The 20,579-nt window shown below is 39.5% G+C and overlaps 1 protein-coding gene across 1 annotated transcript in view; it reads left to right on the top strand.

Annotated features, from left to right (window-relative positions):
- Nucleotides 1-20,579, top strand: part of PKD2 (polycystin 2, transient receptor potential cation channel) — a 58,782-nt gene that overhangs the window by 7,134 nt on the left and 31,069 nt on the right. The window contains exons 2-3 of the mRNA XM_003414087.3: nucleotides 1,937-2,050; nucleotides 18,137-18,270. Coding sequence (XP_003414135.1) covers nucleotides 1,937-2,050; nucleotides 18,137-18,270 — 248 coding nt within the window. The remainder of the gene's footprint in view (nucleotides 1-1,936; nucleotides 2,051-18,136; nucleotides 18,271-20,579) is intronic.

The following is a 20,579-nucleotide window of genomic DNA, read 5'->3' as shown; positions in this document are numbered from 1 at the left end:
CCAGGTTTAGCTTGAATAAAAGCTGTAGGGGTTTGTTTTTTCTATTTATAGGTCAAGCAGTACCATTTGTAAATATTAAGAACTGTGACTGTTCCTTAGTGCATAGTTGTTTATAAACTATGGGAAAGAGTGAAATCACTGAACCGCGTGAGGTAGGGCAACAGTCTTTCCTGATGGTAAGAGACCAGCAAGGTCTACTTTTGTGTAGATTGGAGACCTGGCCTCCAAAAGAAATCTACGCAAATCAATGGTGTGGTTGTGTCCAGGGCTACTGAGGCTAATCTTTGGCCGCCTGTGTGTTATTCTGAGTTGTAATTTTCCATGTCATCTAAATTTGTAATAATTCTTTATTATCATAGAATTTCAGTGGACAAACTTTCTGCTTGCTGCATTTCTTCTGAGTGAGTAATTCCCTGACAACTACCAGATCTTGGCAGCAACAAACCTAGTCATAAGTTATGCTCCACTCTCAGCGTGGTGAAACCTATGATGCGTAACACAGTGTCCTTGAATTCAGACGCTGATTTTCCTAAAGGAAATTTGGGAAGGAAATGAAATACTCCAATTTAGGAGTAGGGACTAATATAGCATTATAAAACTTTAAAAATACATAAACACTAGTGATGAGGTCATTTCTTCAAAGCGAAAGATCATATACTATTTTTTCTCTTTCCTCTGTGGGGCTTGGTTGTGGCTGAAGTGGCTGTGTGAGTTCAAGTTATTGAATGAGTTAAGGTATGTGAAATAAAAAGTGTGGGCAGCATGCAGATGCCAGGCCAATTTCCATTAACAGCCTACCTCACTGACAGGTTTGAAAAGCTTTTTATTTTTTTGAAAATGTTAAGGATTTTCCAAGTAACCAGCAATGTGACTTCAGCTCTCTGACTGTTCATTAACAGGGGTTTGGACGGCCACCACATCTGTCTGCTGGCAGAGTCCAAACGCCGCGGTATCTGGCTCTCTCTCCAGCAAGCTCATAGAGGGTTATGTCATCCTCTCTTAGCCAGCCCAACACTTTTTCCATCTGCTAAAATATAGAACATTGCTGCTGATTTTACGTTTTCTCCAAAGAGAGAGAGAAGTGGGATGAGTCGTTTCTTTTTAATTTAAAGGTTGTGCGTTAATTGGCTTTTGAAAAATCTGATCTGCTAACCATGCAGTCACCAAGTTGTTCAGTTCATTGATAGAACAGAGACAGGTACAGAGCAGATCTTTTATGCCAGTGTGTTAGAAGCTTCATAGAGGTTTTCCTATTGAAATGATGTTCCAGCCAGCACTTCTTTTCATCCAGGATGAGCCAAAAACTATTGTTTGCCATGTAGTACATCGCGTACTTAACTAGGTTTAGTAACGGAATAGTTACCAGGTTGTATCATCCCCCAAATAGGAAGAACTGGTGTGTTATGTACCATTATTTAATCTCCTTTTTTAGGCTGCCCTCATTTCCTGCTCTCTTTTGAAATTTTTACTAAGATATTTGCTAATGGGTTTAGGAGTTTAGAAAATGATCAGATCTTTGCCTTGTGTTTTGCACATTTTGGGGGACAGTAGAGTTGATGTGTTCTTAAATAAAAGGTAAGAAACCAGTTGCCATCGAGTCGATTCTGACTCGTGGTGACACGATGTGTTTCACAGTAGAATGATATTCCATGCTGCTTTCAATGGCTGATTTTTCAGAAGTAGATTACCAGGCCTTTTTTCCGAGGTGCCCCCAACTTCTCTGTTAGCAGCTGAGCACGTTAACCAGTCAGAATCAACATGATGTCAGCTGGCTAAATAAAAGGCACTCCTGCTAAAACAGTTTCTCAGTTGCATTTAGAGTGTGCTTTAAATATGTATATGGTTAAAGGTACTTTTTATTTTGTTTTATCCCTTTTGCCATATATGAAGTTTTTAAAATAAAATGATATCTTTTTCTTCCATTATTATTTTTAAGGTCTCTGGGGAACAAGACTCATGGAGGAAAGCAACACTAACCGAGAGAAATACCTTAAAAGTGTTTTACGAGAACTGGTCACATACCTCCTTTTTCTCATAGTCTTGTGTATCTGTAAGTAGAATATTTCCTTCCATTAAAGGAAAAGTTTTTAAAATATTTGACCTGTCAACATTATAGTTACAAGGAAGTGTATATGTGCCACAAGGGTCAGTTCAAAAAACTTCTCAGCTCTGTTTTCAGTTCCACCTTAGAATTTGAGAAAGTTCTCCTCTATATTCAGGGAAACATTAATTACAATTCAGCGTTATCTGATTGGCCAGTTTCACTATATGTTGTGAACATTTTCAGTATGAGATGCACATGACAACCTTCCAGACACCAGAAAACCAAGTAAGTGAAAGAATTTTTGCAGTAGATCTCTTAACCTTAAATATAGTGTCACTGTTATTACATTAATTAACATAAAGCCTACTTAAGAACGGTTTTCAATAAAATGACTTTCCAGTCTTAATGTATGGGAAATGCAAATAAAGTCACCTAATACGACTTTCACTGAAGTAGGTATTTAATAGTCCCTTTTTGGATTTGGATATGTTGTATCAATGCCTTCATACTAATTCATGATTTCTTCCAAATCCTCAGTAATAGATTTGCATTTTATGATAGACTCACCAAACAGATCTTCTGTAATACCATTTATGCCTTTCTTTATTTCAGCATCTACGTAAGTGACACAAGAGAAATATCACTGTTATTTGTAAGAGTAACCCATGTATATTAGTAAATACTTTGAAGGTGAATTCAAGGCAACCTCAAGTTTCAAATATGAATAAATTCTAAATTTCAGAGAAAGTGGGATCACTCAATTCCCGTGTTATTTCTGTCCTTTCAGTCAACTAGACTGATTTTAAAAACAAAGGGCCTAAACTAAGATTGGTAAGGTAGAAAGTAAGCTCTTGATGGGCACTTAGCTACTCCAAATGAGATAATTCAGCCATTGTCAATGATCTTTAGGGAAAATTTTGCTCTTGTTACTATTATATGACAGATACCATATGTCTTAGTTATCTAATGCAACTATAACAGACATACCACAAGTGGATAGCTTTAACAAACAAAAATTTATTCCCTCACACTCTAGGAGGCTAGAAGTCCAAATTCAGGATGCCAGCTCCAGGGGAAGCCTTTCTCTTTCTGTCGGTTCTGGGGGAAGGTCCTTGTCATCGGTCTTCCCCTGGTCTAGGAGCTTTTCAGCCCAGAAACCCTGGGTCCAAAGGATGCTTTCCTCTCCTGGTTCTTCATTCCTGGTGGCTTGAGGTCCTCCTGTCTCTCTGCCCGATTCTGTCTTTTATATCTCAAAAGAGATTAATTCAAGATGCAACCTAATCTTATAGATTAAGTCCTGCCTCATTGACATATCCGCCTCTAATCCTGCCTCATTAACATCATAGAGGTAGGATTTATAAAACACAGGAAAATCACATCAGATGACAAAATGGTAGGCAGTCATACAGTACTGGAAGTTATGGCCTAGCCAAGTTGACACACATTTTTGGGGGGTGGGGGTTGGGGGACACAATTCAATCTATAACATTCTACTCTTTGGCTCCCCAAAATTCATGTCCTTGCCACATGTAAAACACATTCACCCCAGGGTATCATAGCAAAAGTCTTCAATCAACTCCAAATCCAAAATCCAAAAATTTCTCTTCATCTGTGAAATCTAGAATACAAGTTATCTGCTTCTAAAGTACAATGGTGGAACAGGCAAAAGCTAGACATTTCCATTACAAATGGTAGAAATTGGAGGAAAAGAAAGGATAACAGGCATCAAGCAAGTCACCAGAATACACCATCTCAGGATCTTTACATGTATTTCTTCTAATCTTTACAACCACTTTTCAAAATAAATATTTTACAGATGAGGAAACTAAGGCTCAGGGAGGTTAAATAACTTACCCAAGTTTATTCAGCTTACAGCCACTTGAACACAGTTCTCTCTGATGCAAAATATCCCTGCTTTTCCTTTTACATCGAGATGCCTTCCAGAACCCGGATGGGTTCATGTAAGAGCCAACAACATGCAAGGGCAGAAGGTTAAGTATATTATCTCATTTAACCACAGAGTAATTAGTTTGTTATTCTTGGTCATTTGATAATGATATTGCTGGCAGGATTTTAAAACAAGTAATTTAGAAGATGGTTTCTGAGCAACAGGGGAAGGAATCACTAGGAGCCAGTGAGACTATGTTAGGAGTAAAGCAAGCTTGGTTATCCCTACTTCCTATTAAGTGGAATCAACAGCTGATAGATCAGAGGAATGGTAGAGACAGGCATCTGAAAAAGTCAGAAACTGCTTGAGCTGGATAATATATATACTTAAGTGAACTCCACCCCAAAACCCCAAACCCACTGCCATCGAGTCGATTCCGACTCATGGAGACCCTATAGGACAGAGTAGAACTGCCCGATAGAGTTTCCAAGGAGCGCCTGGCAGATTCGAACTGCAAACCTCTTGGTTAGCAACCGTAGCACTTAACCACTATGCCACCAGGGTTTCCAAACCCTACCCAGTGAGCTTTAATTAATGGGCTGATGTTCTTGGGTCAATCTTGATTTATTAATTCACTAAGATAAGGACATTGATGATACTAACTTTACTGATAATGACTGGATCTAGATCCAAGACAATTTCAACAGATTGGAATGATGAGCAGATCCTAGTGAGATGATATTTAACAGGCTGAATGAAAGTCCTGCACTATGATCCAGGAAAAAGTACTCAAGTAGTAGCTGAGGGACACAGTGCTTTGTAGTTTTTGAAGAGATGAAAGAGTCTTTTCTATTGTGAGGCAGCCCCAAGAGTCAGGCAGTCTTAGGATGCATGAACCGCAACGTAGAATCTGGAATGAAAAAGCTCATGGCCCACTTTGCCACCCCTCAGTGGTGAGGCTGCTGTGCTTTTTTAAAGGGACTGAGATAAACAGAATCTGTGCCAGCGGAAGTTTTATCATGTGGGAAAGACTCAAAAATCATGTCTCCAATTACATGATCAGCAACTGAAGGAACTGGAGAGATTTAACCTGGAGAAGACAGGGAAATTTGATGTCTGTCTCTAAACTTCTGAAGGGCTGAATTAGAAAAAAACAAGGAAAAAGTACTTGAGCATACAATAATTTTTTTTTTTTTTTAAAGTTCTTGGTGATTGTGATATGCAGGCATTATTGGGGATCACTGACTTCTAGACTGACTTAGAGACTAACCTTATATTTTACATAAAGAAAATTGTACATGTGTGATACTTGAAAAAACTTCATATTATTCTTATCAACCTGTCAATATTTATGGTTACTGCAGCTTAGTATTTAAGCACCAGTTCTATGCAGAAAGCCAACTTAGAACAGCTTAGAACGTATTAGTTTAAAAATATCACATCTCTTGTTTTGCAACTTCTAATTTATGAACAGATCATTGTTAGCTTTTCAGCATTTCTGTTTTGATAACATGTTTTAAGAAGTAATGTCACTTAAAAGCACGAAACATTCCTTTCTAAATAAGTAACAGAAAACTTTCAGAAAATTAGAAGAAACTGAGAAGATGGATATTGTTCATATACTTCTGACAGTTATTAGCTTAAATAACCTCTCTTTTCTTAGGTTTCTTGGGTAGGCCCAGTCTCAAAAAATGTAAAAAGAACATTAAAAAAAAAATTTACCATCACGTTGATTCTGTTTTTTGGCATCCCTGTGGGTTACAGAATAGACCTAGCTCCATAAGGTTTTCAACGGCTATAATCTTTACAAAGAGCCCTGGTGGCACAGTAGTTAAGTGCTCAGCTGCTAACCTAAAAGTCAGCAGTGTGAACCCACCAGCTGCTCCACAGGAGAAAGATGTGGCAGTCTGCCTCTGTGAAGATTACAGCCTTGGAAATCCTATGCCGCAGTTCTGCTCTGTCCTATAGAGTCTCTATGAGTTGAAATCGACTTGATGGAAAGGAGTTTTTTGGTTTGGTAATTAGGTCACCAGGCCTTTCTTCCATGGAGTCATTGGGTGGGTTTGAACTGTCGACCTTTAGGTTAGCAGCGAATCACAAACCACTTGTGCCACACAGGCTCCTTAGAAAACATATGCCCTGTTAAAGCTCATCAAGACCTTAATAAAAACTGGCTTAGGGATTTTAAATAACTTAATATCCAATTTCTTAAAATTACAAATATCAAAACATAAATGTTTCCTTAATCATTTATATTCAATTTATAAATCAAGTAAATTAAGAAATATGTTTTTAAGAAAGCTTTTAGCACTTAGTTAAATTCAAGGTGGTCAATTTTAACGTAATATGAATGACATTATTAAAGCATTGATTAAATTTTGAGTCCATATACAAAAAGGGAGACTCATTCCAAGGTTAGTGTTAGTTTTTAAAATATTTCTGAGTGTACACTAGAAGAATAAACTCCTTTCTCAAAGGAACCTGGTGTAAGAGTCCTACCCATAAAAAAAAAAAAAAGAGGTTGCTGTAGAGTCGGTTCCGACTCGTAGCTACCCTATAGGACAGAGTAGAACTGCCCCATAGGGTTTCCAAGGAGCAGCTGGTGGATTCAAACTGCCTACCTTTTGCTTAGCAGCCAAATGCTTAACCACTGGGCCACCAGGGCCCAGTAGGAGGCCAGTTAGGTGCCATCAAGTTGGTTCTGACTCATAGCGACCCTGTAGGACAGAGTAGAAATGCACTTTAGGGTTTCCAAGGAGAGGCTGATGGACTTGAACTGCCGACCTTTTGGTTAGCAGCCAGGCTTTTAACAACTGCGCCACCAGTGCTCTGGTAAGAGTCCTAGTAGTCATAAATCCGCTTCCTTGTCTACTCTTAAGAAGGGCTTTGGAGGAGATACTATTGAAATATGTCATCTAAAAACCTGTGACTTCTGAACCTCGAAGCAAATGGTTTCTAAGACTAGTTTCTTTTTGCATTTGCCTCTTTTTTTCCTCCTGTTTCTACTCATTCTATAAAATTATTCAAATCTCAGTTTAAACACAATAATAAAAATTGCAAAGAAAAGTTGACTCAACATTGTAGAAATATTTAAATTTTGTATGTCAAAAAAATAGACAAAATTAAAAGACAGAAAACAATTGTAGAGAATATTTACAAAAATACCACAAAAGGAAGATTCCTCAACATAATAAAGGGCACTTATACAAAGCCAACAGCCAGCATCATCCTAGATGGAGAGAATCTGAAAGCGTTGCCCTTGAGAACAGGAACCAGACAAGGATGCCCCTTATCACCACTCTTATTCCACATTGTGCCGGAAGTCTTAGCCAGAGCAGTTAAGCTAGGTAAAAATAAAGGGCATCCAGATTGGTAAGGAAGAAGTAAAAGTATCTCTATTTGTAGATGACATGATCTTATACACAGAAAACCCTAAAGAATCCTCAAAAAAAATACTAAAACTAATAGAAGAGTTCAGCAGAGTATCAGGATATAAGATAAACATACAAAAATCAGTTGGATTCCTCTATACCAACAAAAAGAACATCAAAGAGGAAATTAAATAAATACCAATTACAGTAGCCCCCAAGAAGATAAAATACTAAGGAATAAATCTAACTGGAGATGTAAAAGACCTATACAAAGAAAACTACAAGGGACTACTCCAAGAAACCAAAAGAGACCTACATAAGTGGAAAAACATACCTTGCTCATGTTAGCATTGTAAAAATATCTCTTCTACCAAAAGCCATCTATAGTTAAAATGCAATTCCGATCCAAAGTCCAACGACATTTTTTAATGAGATGGAGAAACAAATCACCAACTTCATATGGAAGGGCAAGAGACCCCAGATAAGTAAAGCATTACTGAAAAAGAAGAACAAAGTGGGGGGCCTCACTCTACCTGATTTTAGAACCTATTATACCGCACAATAGTCAAAACAGCCTGGTACTGGTACAACAACAGATTTGAAGACCAATGGAATAGAATTGAGAATCCAGACATAAATCCATCCACATATGAGCAACAGGTATTTGACAAAGACCTGAAGTCAGTTAATTGGGGAAAAGACAGTCTTTTTAACAAATGGTGCTGGAATAACGATACCCATCTGCGAAAAAAATGACCCATGCCTTACACCATGCACAAAAGCTAACTCAAGATGGATCTAAAACAATAAAGAGCATGGAAGAAAAAATAGGGACAACATTAGGAGCCCTAATACATGGCATAAACAGTATACAAAGCATTACTGAAAATGTAGAAGAAAAACCAGATAACTGGGAGCTCCTAAAAATCAAATACCTATACTCATCCAGAGACTCCAGCAAAAGAGTAAAAAGACTACCTACAGATTGGGAAAAAGTTTTTAGCTATGACATTTCCGATCAGTGCCTGATCTCTAAAATCTATATGATTCTGCAAAAACTCAACTACAAAAAGACAAATAACCCAATTAGAAAATGGGCAAAGGATATGAACAGACACTTCGCTAAAGAAGACACATTGAGGTAACAGATAAATGAGGAAATGCTCAGAATCATTAGCCATTAGAGAAAGGCAAATCAAAACTACGATGAGATTCCATCTCACTCCAACAAGGCTGGCATTAATCCCCCCCAAAAAAAATAAATGTTGGAGAGGTTGTGGAGAGACTGGAACACTTATACACTGCTGGTGGAAATGTCAAATGGTGCAACCACTTTGGAAATCGAATTGGTGCTTCCTTAAAAAGCTAGAAATAGAACTACCATATGATCCAGCAATCCCACTCCTTGGAATATATCCTAGAGAAATAAGAGCCTTTACATGAACAGATATATGCACCCATGTTCATTGCAGCACTGCTTACAATAGCAAAAAGTTGGAAGCAACCAAGGTGCCCGTCAGCGGATGCGTGGATAAATAAATTATGATACATTCACACAATGGAATACTATGCATTGATAAAGAGCGACGATGAATCCATGTAACGTTTCATAACATGGAGAAATCTGGAAGACATGATGAGTGAAATTAGTTGAAAAAGGACAAATATTGTATAAGACCACTATTATAAGAACTCAAGAAATAGTTTAAACAGAGAAAATACTCTTTGAAGGGTACGAGAGGGAGGGAGGGAGAAGGGTTTTCACTGATAGTAGATAAGTTTTAGGTGAAGGGAAAGAGAGGAAACCCTAGTGGCATAGTGGTTAAGTGCTACGGCTGCTAACCAAGAGGTTGGCAGTTCGAATCCTCCAGGCGCTCCTTGGAAACTCTTATCAGGCTGTTCTACTCTGTCCTATAGGGTCGCTATGAGTCGAAATTGACTCAATGGCAGTGTGTTTGGGTTTTTTTGGTTGGGAAAGACAGCAGGCAGTATAGGAGAGGTCAACACAACTGGACTAAATCAAAAGCAAAGAAGTTTCCTGAATAAACTGAACCCTTCGAAGGCCAGCATAGCAGGGAGGGGGGTTTGGGGACCATAGTTTCAGGAGCATAATAAAATCTATTAAAACATTCAGCATCCTGCTTTGGAGAGTGGCATCTGGGGTCTTAAACGCTAGCAAGCAGCCATCTAAGATGCATCAATTGGTTTCAACCCACCTGGAGCAAGGAAGAATGAAGAACGTCAAAGACATAAGGTAATTATGAACCTAAGAGACAGAAAGGACCACATAAACCAGAGACTACATCAGCCTGAGACCAGAAGAACTAGGTGGTGCCTGGCCATAAACAATGGCTGCCCTGACAGGGAACACAACAGAGAACCCCTGAGGGAGCAGGAGAGCAGTGGGATGCAGACCCCAAATTTTCATAAAAAGACTAGATTTAATGGTCAGACTGAGACAAGAAAGACCCCGGAGGTCATGGTCCCCAGACCATCTGTTAGCCCAACACAGGAACCATTCCCAAAGCCAACTCTTCAGACAGGGATTGGACTGGAATATGGGATGGAAAATGATACTGGTGAAGAACGAGCTTCTTGGATCAAGTAGACACATGAGGCTACGTTGGTCTCTCCTGTCCAGAGGTGAGATGAGAGGGCAGAGGGGGCCAGAAACTGCCCAAATAGACGCGAGGAGAGAGAGTGGAGGGAAGGACTGTGCTGTCTCGTTAGGAGGAGAGCAATTAGGAGTGTATAGCAAGGTGTTGGGTTTTTTTAGCAAGGTGTATGCAAATTTTTGTATGAAAGATTGACCTAATTTATAAACTTACAGTTAAAGCACAATAAAAATTAATTAAAAAAAGGATTATCAAGAGAGAAAAAAACACAAAAGATTAATATTTTAACATGTTTGAAACTCATAAATCACTGGGACAAAAAACCCACTAAGACCTCTGTATATATTTTCCAGTATAAAATATAGCATATTTCATTGAGTAGAAAATACAATTGATTAGTGTGCAAAAGCCCTTAACTCACTAGTCCAAAGAAGTAATAAAAATGAAGAAATTAATAACATAATACACAGTATGCTGTGTCTTAGAACAAGAAGAGCTCTTTTTAAGAAAAAAAATCTATTTTGTCTTCATTTTCTAATCTCTGTAAGAAGATGACTTTTCCTTGTATTCTTAAAAAAAATAAAGTGGATATTTTATTTTACTTGTAAACATCCTGCAAGGATGAAAGTCTGAAAATTTTATTTTACTTTTAAACATCTTGCAAGGATGAAAGTCTGAAAATTTTTGCTTTCCTAATTTGCAAGAGAATCCACACAGGTGCAGTTGATGGTAACGAGATCGTTGAGGTCAAGGTCAGAGGGTTAATCATCACATTGGTGAGGAGCAGATTCAGTCTCCAGTGACTAACATCCTGGCAGCTCCCCACATAGCTTCGCACAGCAAACACACTCTGTCTGAAGATAACAGGCTGCAGCCTGTGAAAGGCAATTATTAGGGCGTTTGACTAAGACTGAGAAGCTCTTTGTTCTTTTTGACAAACTGTCTAGGTAGAAACTCAATTTTCAATGACAAGTAAGGGGATGTGTATAAATATTAAAGTCCTTTTACTTGCATAACTTTCCGTATGCTTCATGGTGACTTAGAGGTAAAATACTATATATCCTTTTCTCTGGTGTTTAAAACAAAAAGTAATATTAGCCCTATTGTGTATGTTTTCACCACACACACACAAAAGATTCAACCTTAAAAAAAATAATAATACTAGCCCAAGGTAGGCATTCTCAAAAGAACTTGTCTCAGTAACCTCTATCCCTTTTAGGTTTCCATTACAACCGTGCCTTAAGATTTCCTCATTTGAAATTTTAAGCAAAACTGAGTTAAAATGTTTTTACCACATTTAATAACTTCATTTCACGTGTCTTACTTACTCTACAGTCTCACTTCTGCATCCTGGAAGGCCCTCACTGAGGTCATTGGGAACTTCCCAAGTGCCAAATTTATGTAGGATCTTTTCATTGTCAGCCCTTCCCTGGCATTTGGCCCTGTGGCATTTGGCATTCTGGAAAATTTCCACTTTTGGCTCTGTGACTCCCCTCTCACCTCGTTTCTCCTTGCTCTATTCACTTTCTTAGTTTTCTTGCTCTTGAAATGTGTTTAAACAGTGTGTTCTCTGTGACTGGGTCTTTGGCTTTTTCTTTAGGTGGTCTTTTCCACAGACAAAGCTTCAACTAGCACTTGTATGCTGGTGACTCTCAGGTCTCTCATGAGCTGTAAGCCAGGTGCCAGCTTATACCAGACATCTCTAATGGGATGTCTCACAAGCCTCTCATACTTTACATGCCTAAACCTGAACACATCTTACCCATCCAAGTGTGCTTCGCTCGTTTCTCTGTCTGGGTTAATGTTAACATTACAGGCGCGCAGGCCTCACCTAAAACCTGGGCATCATCCTGGATGCTTTCCCTCACCTGTGTCATGGAATCATTCCACTAATTCCATTCTCTTGAGCACCTTCCAACTCTCTTTTTCTTGTAACCCTAGTGTCCTTATTTTATCCCTTTATCATCTCTCCCTTGGGTTATTCATTGATCTGTTCATTCAACTGTGTTTAACTGTTTAATTCAACTGTTTAATTATAAACAGATTTAGGGCCTGCCCTTAAATATAGTAAGTGATATGATGAAGGCAACTGAGGTAAAGGGTATCCTTCACAGAAGGCCTCTCTGAGGCCTCAAGCAAGAGTGGGAGCCAGTCCGATGCAGGGTTCAGGGACGAGAGCATAGAGCTGTGTAAATAAAGGCTCTGAGGCAGGAGAGCATGTGGAACATTCCAGAAGCTGTGTTGAGCTAGTAAGTGGAGAGGGTGCTGTCAGATGAGGATGGAAAGGCCTGCTGGGCTTTGGTAAGGGGTTTAAAGTGGGAAGGCAGGGTTTTAAATAGGAGAGTGACGAGATGGATTAAAATTTTAAGAAGATGACTTCAAATGCTGTGTGAACATGGACTGGATGGGAGCTGCTCTCCCTACCTCTGGACTTGTTGGACTCCCAGGCACGGCCTGCAGACTGCTAACTCTGAAACCAGATTAAACCAGGTCACTCCTCTGTTTAGCATGCTGTATTCATCTCACCTTCAAGACAAAGTTTAAATTCTTCAAATAGTAGATGAGCTTTTTGCTGTGTGGTCATTGCCTACTTTTTCAGACCTGCCACTCCCTATAAACACCTGGTACTTCAGCCACATCAAACCACTAGTGATTCTCAAAAAGGCCTGGGCCTGTGCTCCTTCCTTCCTTCCTGTCTGCCTATCTATCTAGTCCTTCCTCATCCTTCAAGATCAGCTCAAGAGTCACATTCTCTAAGAAGCCTTCACTGGTGCCTGCTGAACTAGCCTCTCTCCAAGCTATCCCAATGTCCCACCCACTTCTGTCACGGCATTCCCTACTGGATCGTCTGACTAGTTCGTGCATCTGTGCCCTCACTGCCAGGAGTAAGGGATGCCGTTACACACGTCCCAGTGACGGCTCATACCCATCCTCACTGAATGTTGATGACTTTGCCCATTTTCTCTGTCTCTTGTTCCATGATAATTCCACACAAAACTTCTACTGCTATGACAACTGAATCAGTTCAAGCCTAATAATTTTATAGGAGCCCTGGTGGTGCAGTGGTTGAGCATTCAGCTCTCTAACCAAAAGGTCGGCTGTTCAAACCCACCAGTGGAACCCAGTAGCCACTGTGCAGGAGAGAGATGTGGCAATCTGCTTCCATAAAGATTACAGCCTTGGAAATCATATGGAGCAGTTCTACTTTGTCCTATAGGGTCACTATGAGCTGAGATCGACTCAGCAGCAACCAGTTTGGTTTGGTTTTGGGGTTTTGCATTTATATGTAGCGCCTTTAGTTTACAGATTACATTCAAGTACATGCCCTTTTTTTTTTTTTTTAATCTCCACAGCAGCCCTGTGAGGATCTGGTAAAATTTAGAGCTAGCAAAGAAGTTAGATTCTCGTTCAAGTGATGGCTTCACTTTGTGGTAGATAATTTAGAACACTGGGACTGAGTCATCTTGGTTCTGATATCCTTGTATTTGGTGTATTTATATTTTTATGGGAGCCTTGATTTCTTCTTTGGTCCAAGGGTTATTAAGAGAAAAAAATTTTCTGACTTCTAGATGGCTTAATTTTGGAAGTGTATCTTTGTTTATTCTTTTATTAATTATTTTCTGGATTTGTGATTTAAAAAATCTTGCCTGGCATTTCTAATTTCAGGGACTTACTGATGTTCACTTTGTGGCCTGGCATATTACCAATTTTTGTAAATGTTTTATAGATGTAAATATTTGATTAAGAATGAGTGATCTCTTTTAGTACAGTGTGAAGCTCGATGTGCATTTCAGTCAAGATGATTAATCATTTTCAATTCAGACCTTTAATATCCTTAGGTAGTTTTTCTCTACTCTGTCAAAGACTGAGAGATGAGCATTAAAGTTTCCAACCACAATTGTGGTTTTGATAATTCTGTTTATGTTACTAGTAAAAAAAAAAAAAAAGTTACTAGTAGGCGCTGCTTTATATATTTCAGCTCTATCGTTCAGTACCTTAGAATATATTAGGAAACCCTGGTGGTGTAGTGGTTAAGAGCTATGGCTGCTAACCAAAAAGGTCAGCGGTTCGAATCCACCAGGCGTTCCTTGGATACCCTATGGGGCAGTTCTACTCTGTCCTATAGGGTTGCTGCGAGTCAGAATTGACTTGACCGCAGGTTTTTTTTTTTTTTTTTTTTTAGAATACGTTATAAACAACTGTATTGTGTCATTCATCAATATAAAATAACCTTTTATCTACTTTAATTTCACCTTATAATCTCTTTTGTACATGGTTACAATACCACTTACATGTTTTTTTAAAAAAAAACATTATGTCCCTCAAATATTTTTGCTCATTATTTTATTTTTAACTTTATCGTAGATGTGTCTCTTATAACAGTCCTAGAGCTACATTTATTTTTTACCAATCTTTAACACTTGGTCTTCTAGTAAAAGAGTTTAACCCATTAATAGTTTGTTTTTATCTAATTTCTGTTATTTTTTTATTTTTTATGCTTTTCTGTTATTTTCCATTTGCTTTTTTCTTTTGCTACATTGAAATTTTTTTCTTTTTTATTGTAGTGGTTTGGAATTTTTGCAATAGATTTCATTTTACAATCTCATGTTTTTAGTATTTGAACCTATTTTTTCCAATAATATTAAGATAGTACCTATTAAGTATTTTGAAATGAAAAACATGTTTTTAAGGCAGCATTTGCTAGTATATGCTGGCTATTTGATAATACTATAATTTAATATTTTTATTCTAACTTATGTTTATGGAAAATGAAAGCTCGGGTTTTAAAATAAGAGCTACATAGAAGAAATATGCACATAGGATGTATATGTCTCTTTACCTCATATATTTTTAATATTCTCCTTCCCTTTCTGGTTCTCATTTAAGGTTATTTCATGCTGTAGTTTTTTTCTTCACAATTCACTTCATTTAAAGAGAGTGAATGGTACCTTCCCAATGGGCTTTCTGTATCAGGAACTGAAAGGAGACGTGATAAGACAGTCTGTTTCATGTCTGTTGCATTTTACAGTGTGTCAGATGTCTTCAATATACATTTCTCCACTTGAACATCACAAAAGCCCTCGATATTATTACTCTCATTTTCTAGATAACAAAATTCAAGCTCAGAAAAGTTTAGTTGTCCAGAATCTCCTGACACTGAAGCATACAATCATTAACACAGAGGCAGACATTCACTATGAAGCAAAGCTGAAATTCAAACCCAGATCGTTCTGACTCCTGGAGTGTGTGGAATCGTCACTCGAAGATTTCCTGTGGACCACCCGAGGGCCTGGCACAGAGGAGGGACTGGCTTAATGTTTGCTGATTGTCTGTTAGAGTAAATCATCCCTTGCAAACGTGCGGGAACCCTGATGGAATAGTGGCTAAGTGCTATGGCTGCTAACCAAAGGGTCAGCAGTTCGAATCCGCCAGGTGGTCCTTGGAAGCTCCTTCGGGCAGTTCTACTCTATCCTATAGGGTTGCTGTGAGTCAGAATTGACTCGATGGCAATGGGTTTGGTTTTTTTTGGTTTTGCAAACCTGATGGCATTGTTTCTCCAGCTGTCCAGCAGGTGGCGCTACACGGCTGAGAGAACCCGTTTCTGCCCTTTCAGTGAAGCCATTGAAGGCCATTACAGGTGCTGAGAATTTCCAAAGCAAAAATCAATATTGAGTCTTGAGCACAATAGGAAAATAAAAAGGCACGTATTTTGAATTTGTGATTAAAATACTTATATTTGCATATCTACATATAACTATATCATAATTTATAGATTTAAAAATCTAATTCATCCAAATTCCTTTTTAACAAAACAACACCCCTCTCCTCCTCCCCCAGACAAACAAAACTCACAGGTTAAAAAAACCTCCAGAATGATCTATATTAATTAATAAACCCAAAGCACATTTTAAGCTAATTGAAAATAATCAGTTGACCGTGGAAGGCCTTTGCCGGTACTCTTAAGCGTCATATCAGCTTCATTCCCCAATTGACTTTGACTTCATGGAAGGCCTTGGCAGAGTGCAGGGTACATGGGTCCCTCCCTCTGGGAGCTGGATCCACAGCACTCCCTGGGAACACTCATATCTTATCTTCATGTCCAGCACACATTCCATAAATGTGAATGGATTACAATTTTAACCCTTTAACTCTGGCCCAATACAGCCGTGAGAGGTGGCAGGTCATGTAACCTTGAAGAGGAGTGTTCTTGTCCTAATTACACTGGATCATAGGATGACAGAACTAAGCAGGTGAGGGAATCTAGGACTGGAAAATATCCCTGCCCATCTAGATAAGGTACAAAGATGTGTGTATGACATATGTATTTATGTATATTTACTGCTGCATTGATTGCTTGGACGGACTCCGAGACGCACTTATGTTTAGATCAATCTATCTACTTCTCTCCTTTCATCTTGATTTTCTGTGATGCTTGGAAGGTGAGAGGCGCTGTCTGAAGGAGAAGGCCAGCTAAATGTTACTAACCTGCTGGGTTGGCAGAACTGCGTTAGAAGCTGTATTCAGAAGAATTGTAAAACATACTTACTTCCTCTTGAAGCTTTTTGCCAGCTAATTACAGGGATTATAGCATATTACGTTCAGCAGCCACTAGAGTCCAGCATAAAACAGTGCTTACTAAAGTGCTAAGGTTTGTAAAGGTGTGTACATAGCAATCCGGTTAAGGAAGAGAACCACCGTTGTTGGACACTTTTTAACTGTCAGTACTGAGATAGTTTTTAGTAATTATTTAAGCACCAAAAAACCTTGACTAGATCATTATCCCCATCTTACAGAAGACAGAACTGAAGCTAAGGAAGTTTAAGCAGCTTCACAGGTCACATAGCAACTAAGGGGTGCATGACCAAGATCCAAACTCTGATCTCCTTTGACTCACGGAGCCTGTAAATTATTTTCCCACCTGTTTCCGGAACCATTCGTATGGGTCTGGTACAGTCAGGAAGTGTTCGTGGCAGGAGTGTAGCTTGGAGAGGACTTGATCGGTAGGTGGGAGGCAGATGTGTCTGTACTGCTAAGGATCCGGGAAGGAAAGAGATGGCAAACTCAAAATGGTAATTAAGGTTTAATAAGGGACTATTTATTGAAGTGTGTCAGGGCTAAGAGTACCCAAGCTCCAGGCCTGAAGGAGCGAGGGGAAGAAGTGGCATGGTGTGAGTTGTAGCCATTAGAGAAGGGCATCCCCAGCAACTATGGCCAAGGTTGGAGGACCCACTGCCAAGTTGCACCCAAGCAGTGAGAGAGAGTAGGGATGGTGGGATCAAACCATTAATCTCTCTCCTCTGGCCCCCATTTCCTGTTCAGCCTCAGGGCACAAAACAAGGCAGAGAAGAACAGAGAACTGATGTTGGGGCAAACTAAGAATGGCCAGCCACATGTTATTGTAGGGAGAATAAGCCGCACGCACACGCACGCGCACACGGTCATAGGAGTCGGAGCTCAGCGTGGCCTCCGTTGGGCCTGCGTTGAGCCAGCCTAACTGACAAGGGCTGATCTGGGAGTGATGGGAGATGAAATTCAATAGGCATGTTGAAAGGCCTAAATGTCACATGAAGGCGCCTGACCTTAATTTGGTACTCAGTAGTTCGCCAGTTTTGTTTTACATACCAGCTGTCAGTTCTGACTTAGGGTGACCTCTTATGTGCCAGAGTAGAACTGTGCTCCATAGGTTTGTAGTGACTGAATTTTCAAAAGTAGATCCCCAGGCCTTTCTTCCCAGGTACCTCTGGGTGGCCTTGAACCTCCAACTTTGCAGTTAGCAGCTGAGCATGTTGTTTGCACCACCCAGGGACTCCTTTATTTCACATGACCGATATTAATATATTTATTTTATAAGGCTACATTAGCCAGAAAACCAAAAAACCAAACCCATTACTGTCAAGTCCATTCCGACTCATAGCGACGGTACAGGACAGAGTAGAACTGCTCCATATGGTTTCTAAGGAGCACCTGGTGGATTTGAACTGCTGAACTTTTGCCATAGCTCTTAACCACTACGCCACCAGGGTTTCCTATGTGAGCCAGAGAGAAGGGGAAATGTTATCGAAGAATGAGAGGGGGAAGGAAGGCAAGGGCGAGAGCACGTTGTTAGGATATTTGTTTGAAAATGTTCGTCCGCCAGGGTTACCCCTGGTGGAGTTGCTGGCTGTGTGATGTGTGCGGGCCCCCTTTGCGGAGTTCACCGACTCTTCCTGTGTTCCAGTGACCTATGGCATGATGAGCTCCAGTGTGTACTACTACACCCGGGTAATGTCACAGCTCTTCATAGACTCCCCTCTGTCCAGGATGGAGAAAACGAACTTTAAAACACTTTCTTCGGTGGAAGACTTTTGGAAGGTATTGGCAAATAACTTTGAAAGTATTTCTGCCATTGGAAGTCATTACTTTGGCTTCCTAAGTCCAAGTCTGTTATGTGCTTAGCACTGTGTGAGATGTTATAAGGTATGGTAAGTTGTTAAAATAAAACCTGTGAAAGTCAGAGCCTGTGTAAGGCAGAAGCCTGTCAGAGAAGGGAAACTCAAATATTTTCTGCTAAAACGGAGTGACAGGGAAGTGGTAAGACTGCACCCTGTCAAAGGCAGGAAGCTTGCAAGACCTAGAACAACAAGGCAGTCCCATCAAGTTCCAGCTCTCACAGGTTTCACTGTAAAAGTTACAGTTCCCGCTCTCAAAGAGAGGAGAAACTACATTTATTGAGCACCTTGAATGTGCCTTTCACTGGCTGAGTGTTCGTACGTTACCTTATTTAATCCTCATTGCATCCTTACAAGGTAAGCATTAATATTATCCCTGATTTGTGAACGAGGAAACTGAGATTCAGAGAGCTTGCATGCGTACAGTCGCATGGCTTGGGAATAAAAAAAAATGGATTTTTTTTAGCCACTTACTTACCCTAGTTTCTAATTCATTCAGTCATTCACAGATTGAATACATATTTATTGAGCATCTGCTGGGATATAAGGTCCACGAGGCCAGAGTTTTGGTTGTTTTGTTTGTTTTTGTCTCTTTGTTGATGATGGCATGTACCCCCCAGCTTCTAGAACAGTAGGTAGACAACAGGCACGGTTTTTCAAAGACCTGCTAATGTAAAATTCCACCCAGCCCCTTCTCAAATTGTCACAACTCTGACCTGGCAGCAGAGCATAAACAATGACTGATGCCACAGGAAACTTACAGAAGTAACCTGAAGGACATGGCACTCAGAGTTTAAGAAAATCAGAAGGGAAATTGGAAAGAAAATGATTGTTTCTCCCTGGGAAGATGCTTCTTGAAGTTCATTCTAAACCTTGTAGTCAGAGATGTTGATTTAAAGATAGAAAAAACTGAGTCACAGGAATCTCTTAACACATAAAAATAGTTGGCATCTCAAACCACACTCAGTTGGCCAGATCAGTCCATTTCTCTTGCTCATCTGATAAGGGTAAAGGCAAGGGAAGCGGCTGGCTCTGTCTTCCATATAGGTACACCTGGTTTTGCAAACAGTCCCATGAAAATAAATGCCAAAATCTAAAAGTGGGAAATGGAGTTGGAGAGTTCAGCATACAGCAAAATAATCCAGACAGTTAGAAGATCCACCAGGTAATCAAACCAGACAGATAATCAAAACTATAATCTTTTCCTAGGTTGTACACCAGAAATGGGACAAAATGGCGAGTATTGTGTTACATGTAATTTTATCACAACAATAAAAAAAAGGCTGCAGTTGCTGGTACTGCTTAGGTACAACCAAACACCTCATGGGATTAGCTCCCTCAGTTCAAAATTTTAGGGTCATGGCTTTGTCAGACTGTCCAGCCAATTGGCCTAATATTGTTTATGAAGTTTCTTTTTTACCCTTCAGTCCAGTGGGTAGTGCCTGGGGTCTTAAAAGCTTGCAAGCAGCCATCTAAGTTGCAACACTTGGTGTCTATTCACTGGGAGCAATAGAGGAAGAAGGAGACCCAGGGACCAGAGAAGAAACTGGACTGCATGTCTGATTGCCTCCATGAACTTCCTCCTTTGCCATGAAAAACGAGAAGACTGGATGGTACCCAGCCACCATTACTGAATATTTTGATCAAGGACTCAGTAGCTGAATCCTGACCAAAAGGGATAAAAATGAGGAACAGAGTTTCAAATTCTTACGGAATTCAGACTTACTGGGCCCATTGAGACTGGAGGAACCCCCAGATCCATTGCCCTGAAAAAAATCTTTAAACCTTGAACCAAAACTACCCCCTGAAGTCATCTTTAAACTAAACTGCAGCTTAGCTAAATTAGTAAACAATGTTTATTTTGAGTACTACACTATTAAAGAATTATCTGCATGAGATCAAATTGACAACAGCAACCCTAAAGCATAGATAAATTTAGGGATAGTAAATCTTAATAGTGCAGTGACAGTCTGGGTAGAGATAGCGATACCGGTGATACAACATTAAGAATGTAACCAGTGTTGTTGAACTGTCTATGTAGAAATTGTTGAATGGGTATACGTTCTGCTGTATTTTCTTCAAAAATTAAAAAAACCATTTCATCTCTAAACCAGTTTAGAGCCAGGATTATGTTGGTTTCCCTATTTTAATAAGGGAAAGTGGAGTTGATCATGGATGTGGATTTATGCCCCTCTCCTTTTGGTCCTAGAATAAAAATCAGAGTTGCCATTT

The sequence above is a fragment of the Loxodonta africana genome, chromosome 5 (genome assembly GCF_030014295.1).
Source record: "Loxodonta africana isolate mLoxAfr1 chromosome 5, mLoxAfr1.hap2, whole genome shotgun sequence".
Lineage (NCBI taxonomy): Eukaryota > Metazoa > Chordata > Mammalia > Proboscidea > Elephantidae > Loxodonta > Loxodonta africana.
Note: the sequence above shows the minus strand (reverse complement) of the source record. Positions and strands in the feature narration are given on the sequence as shown.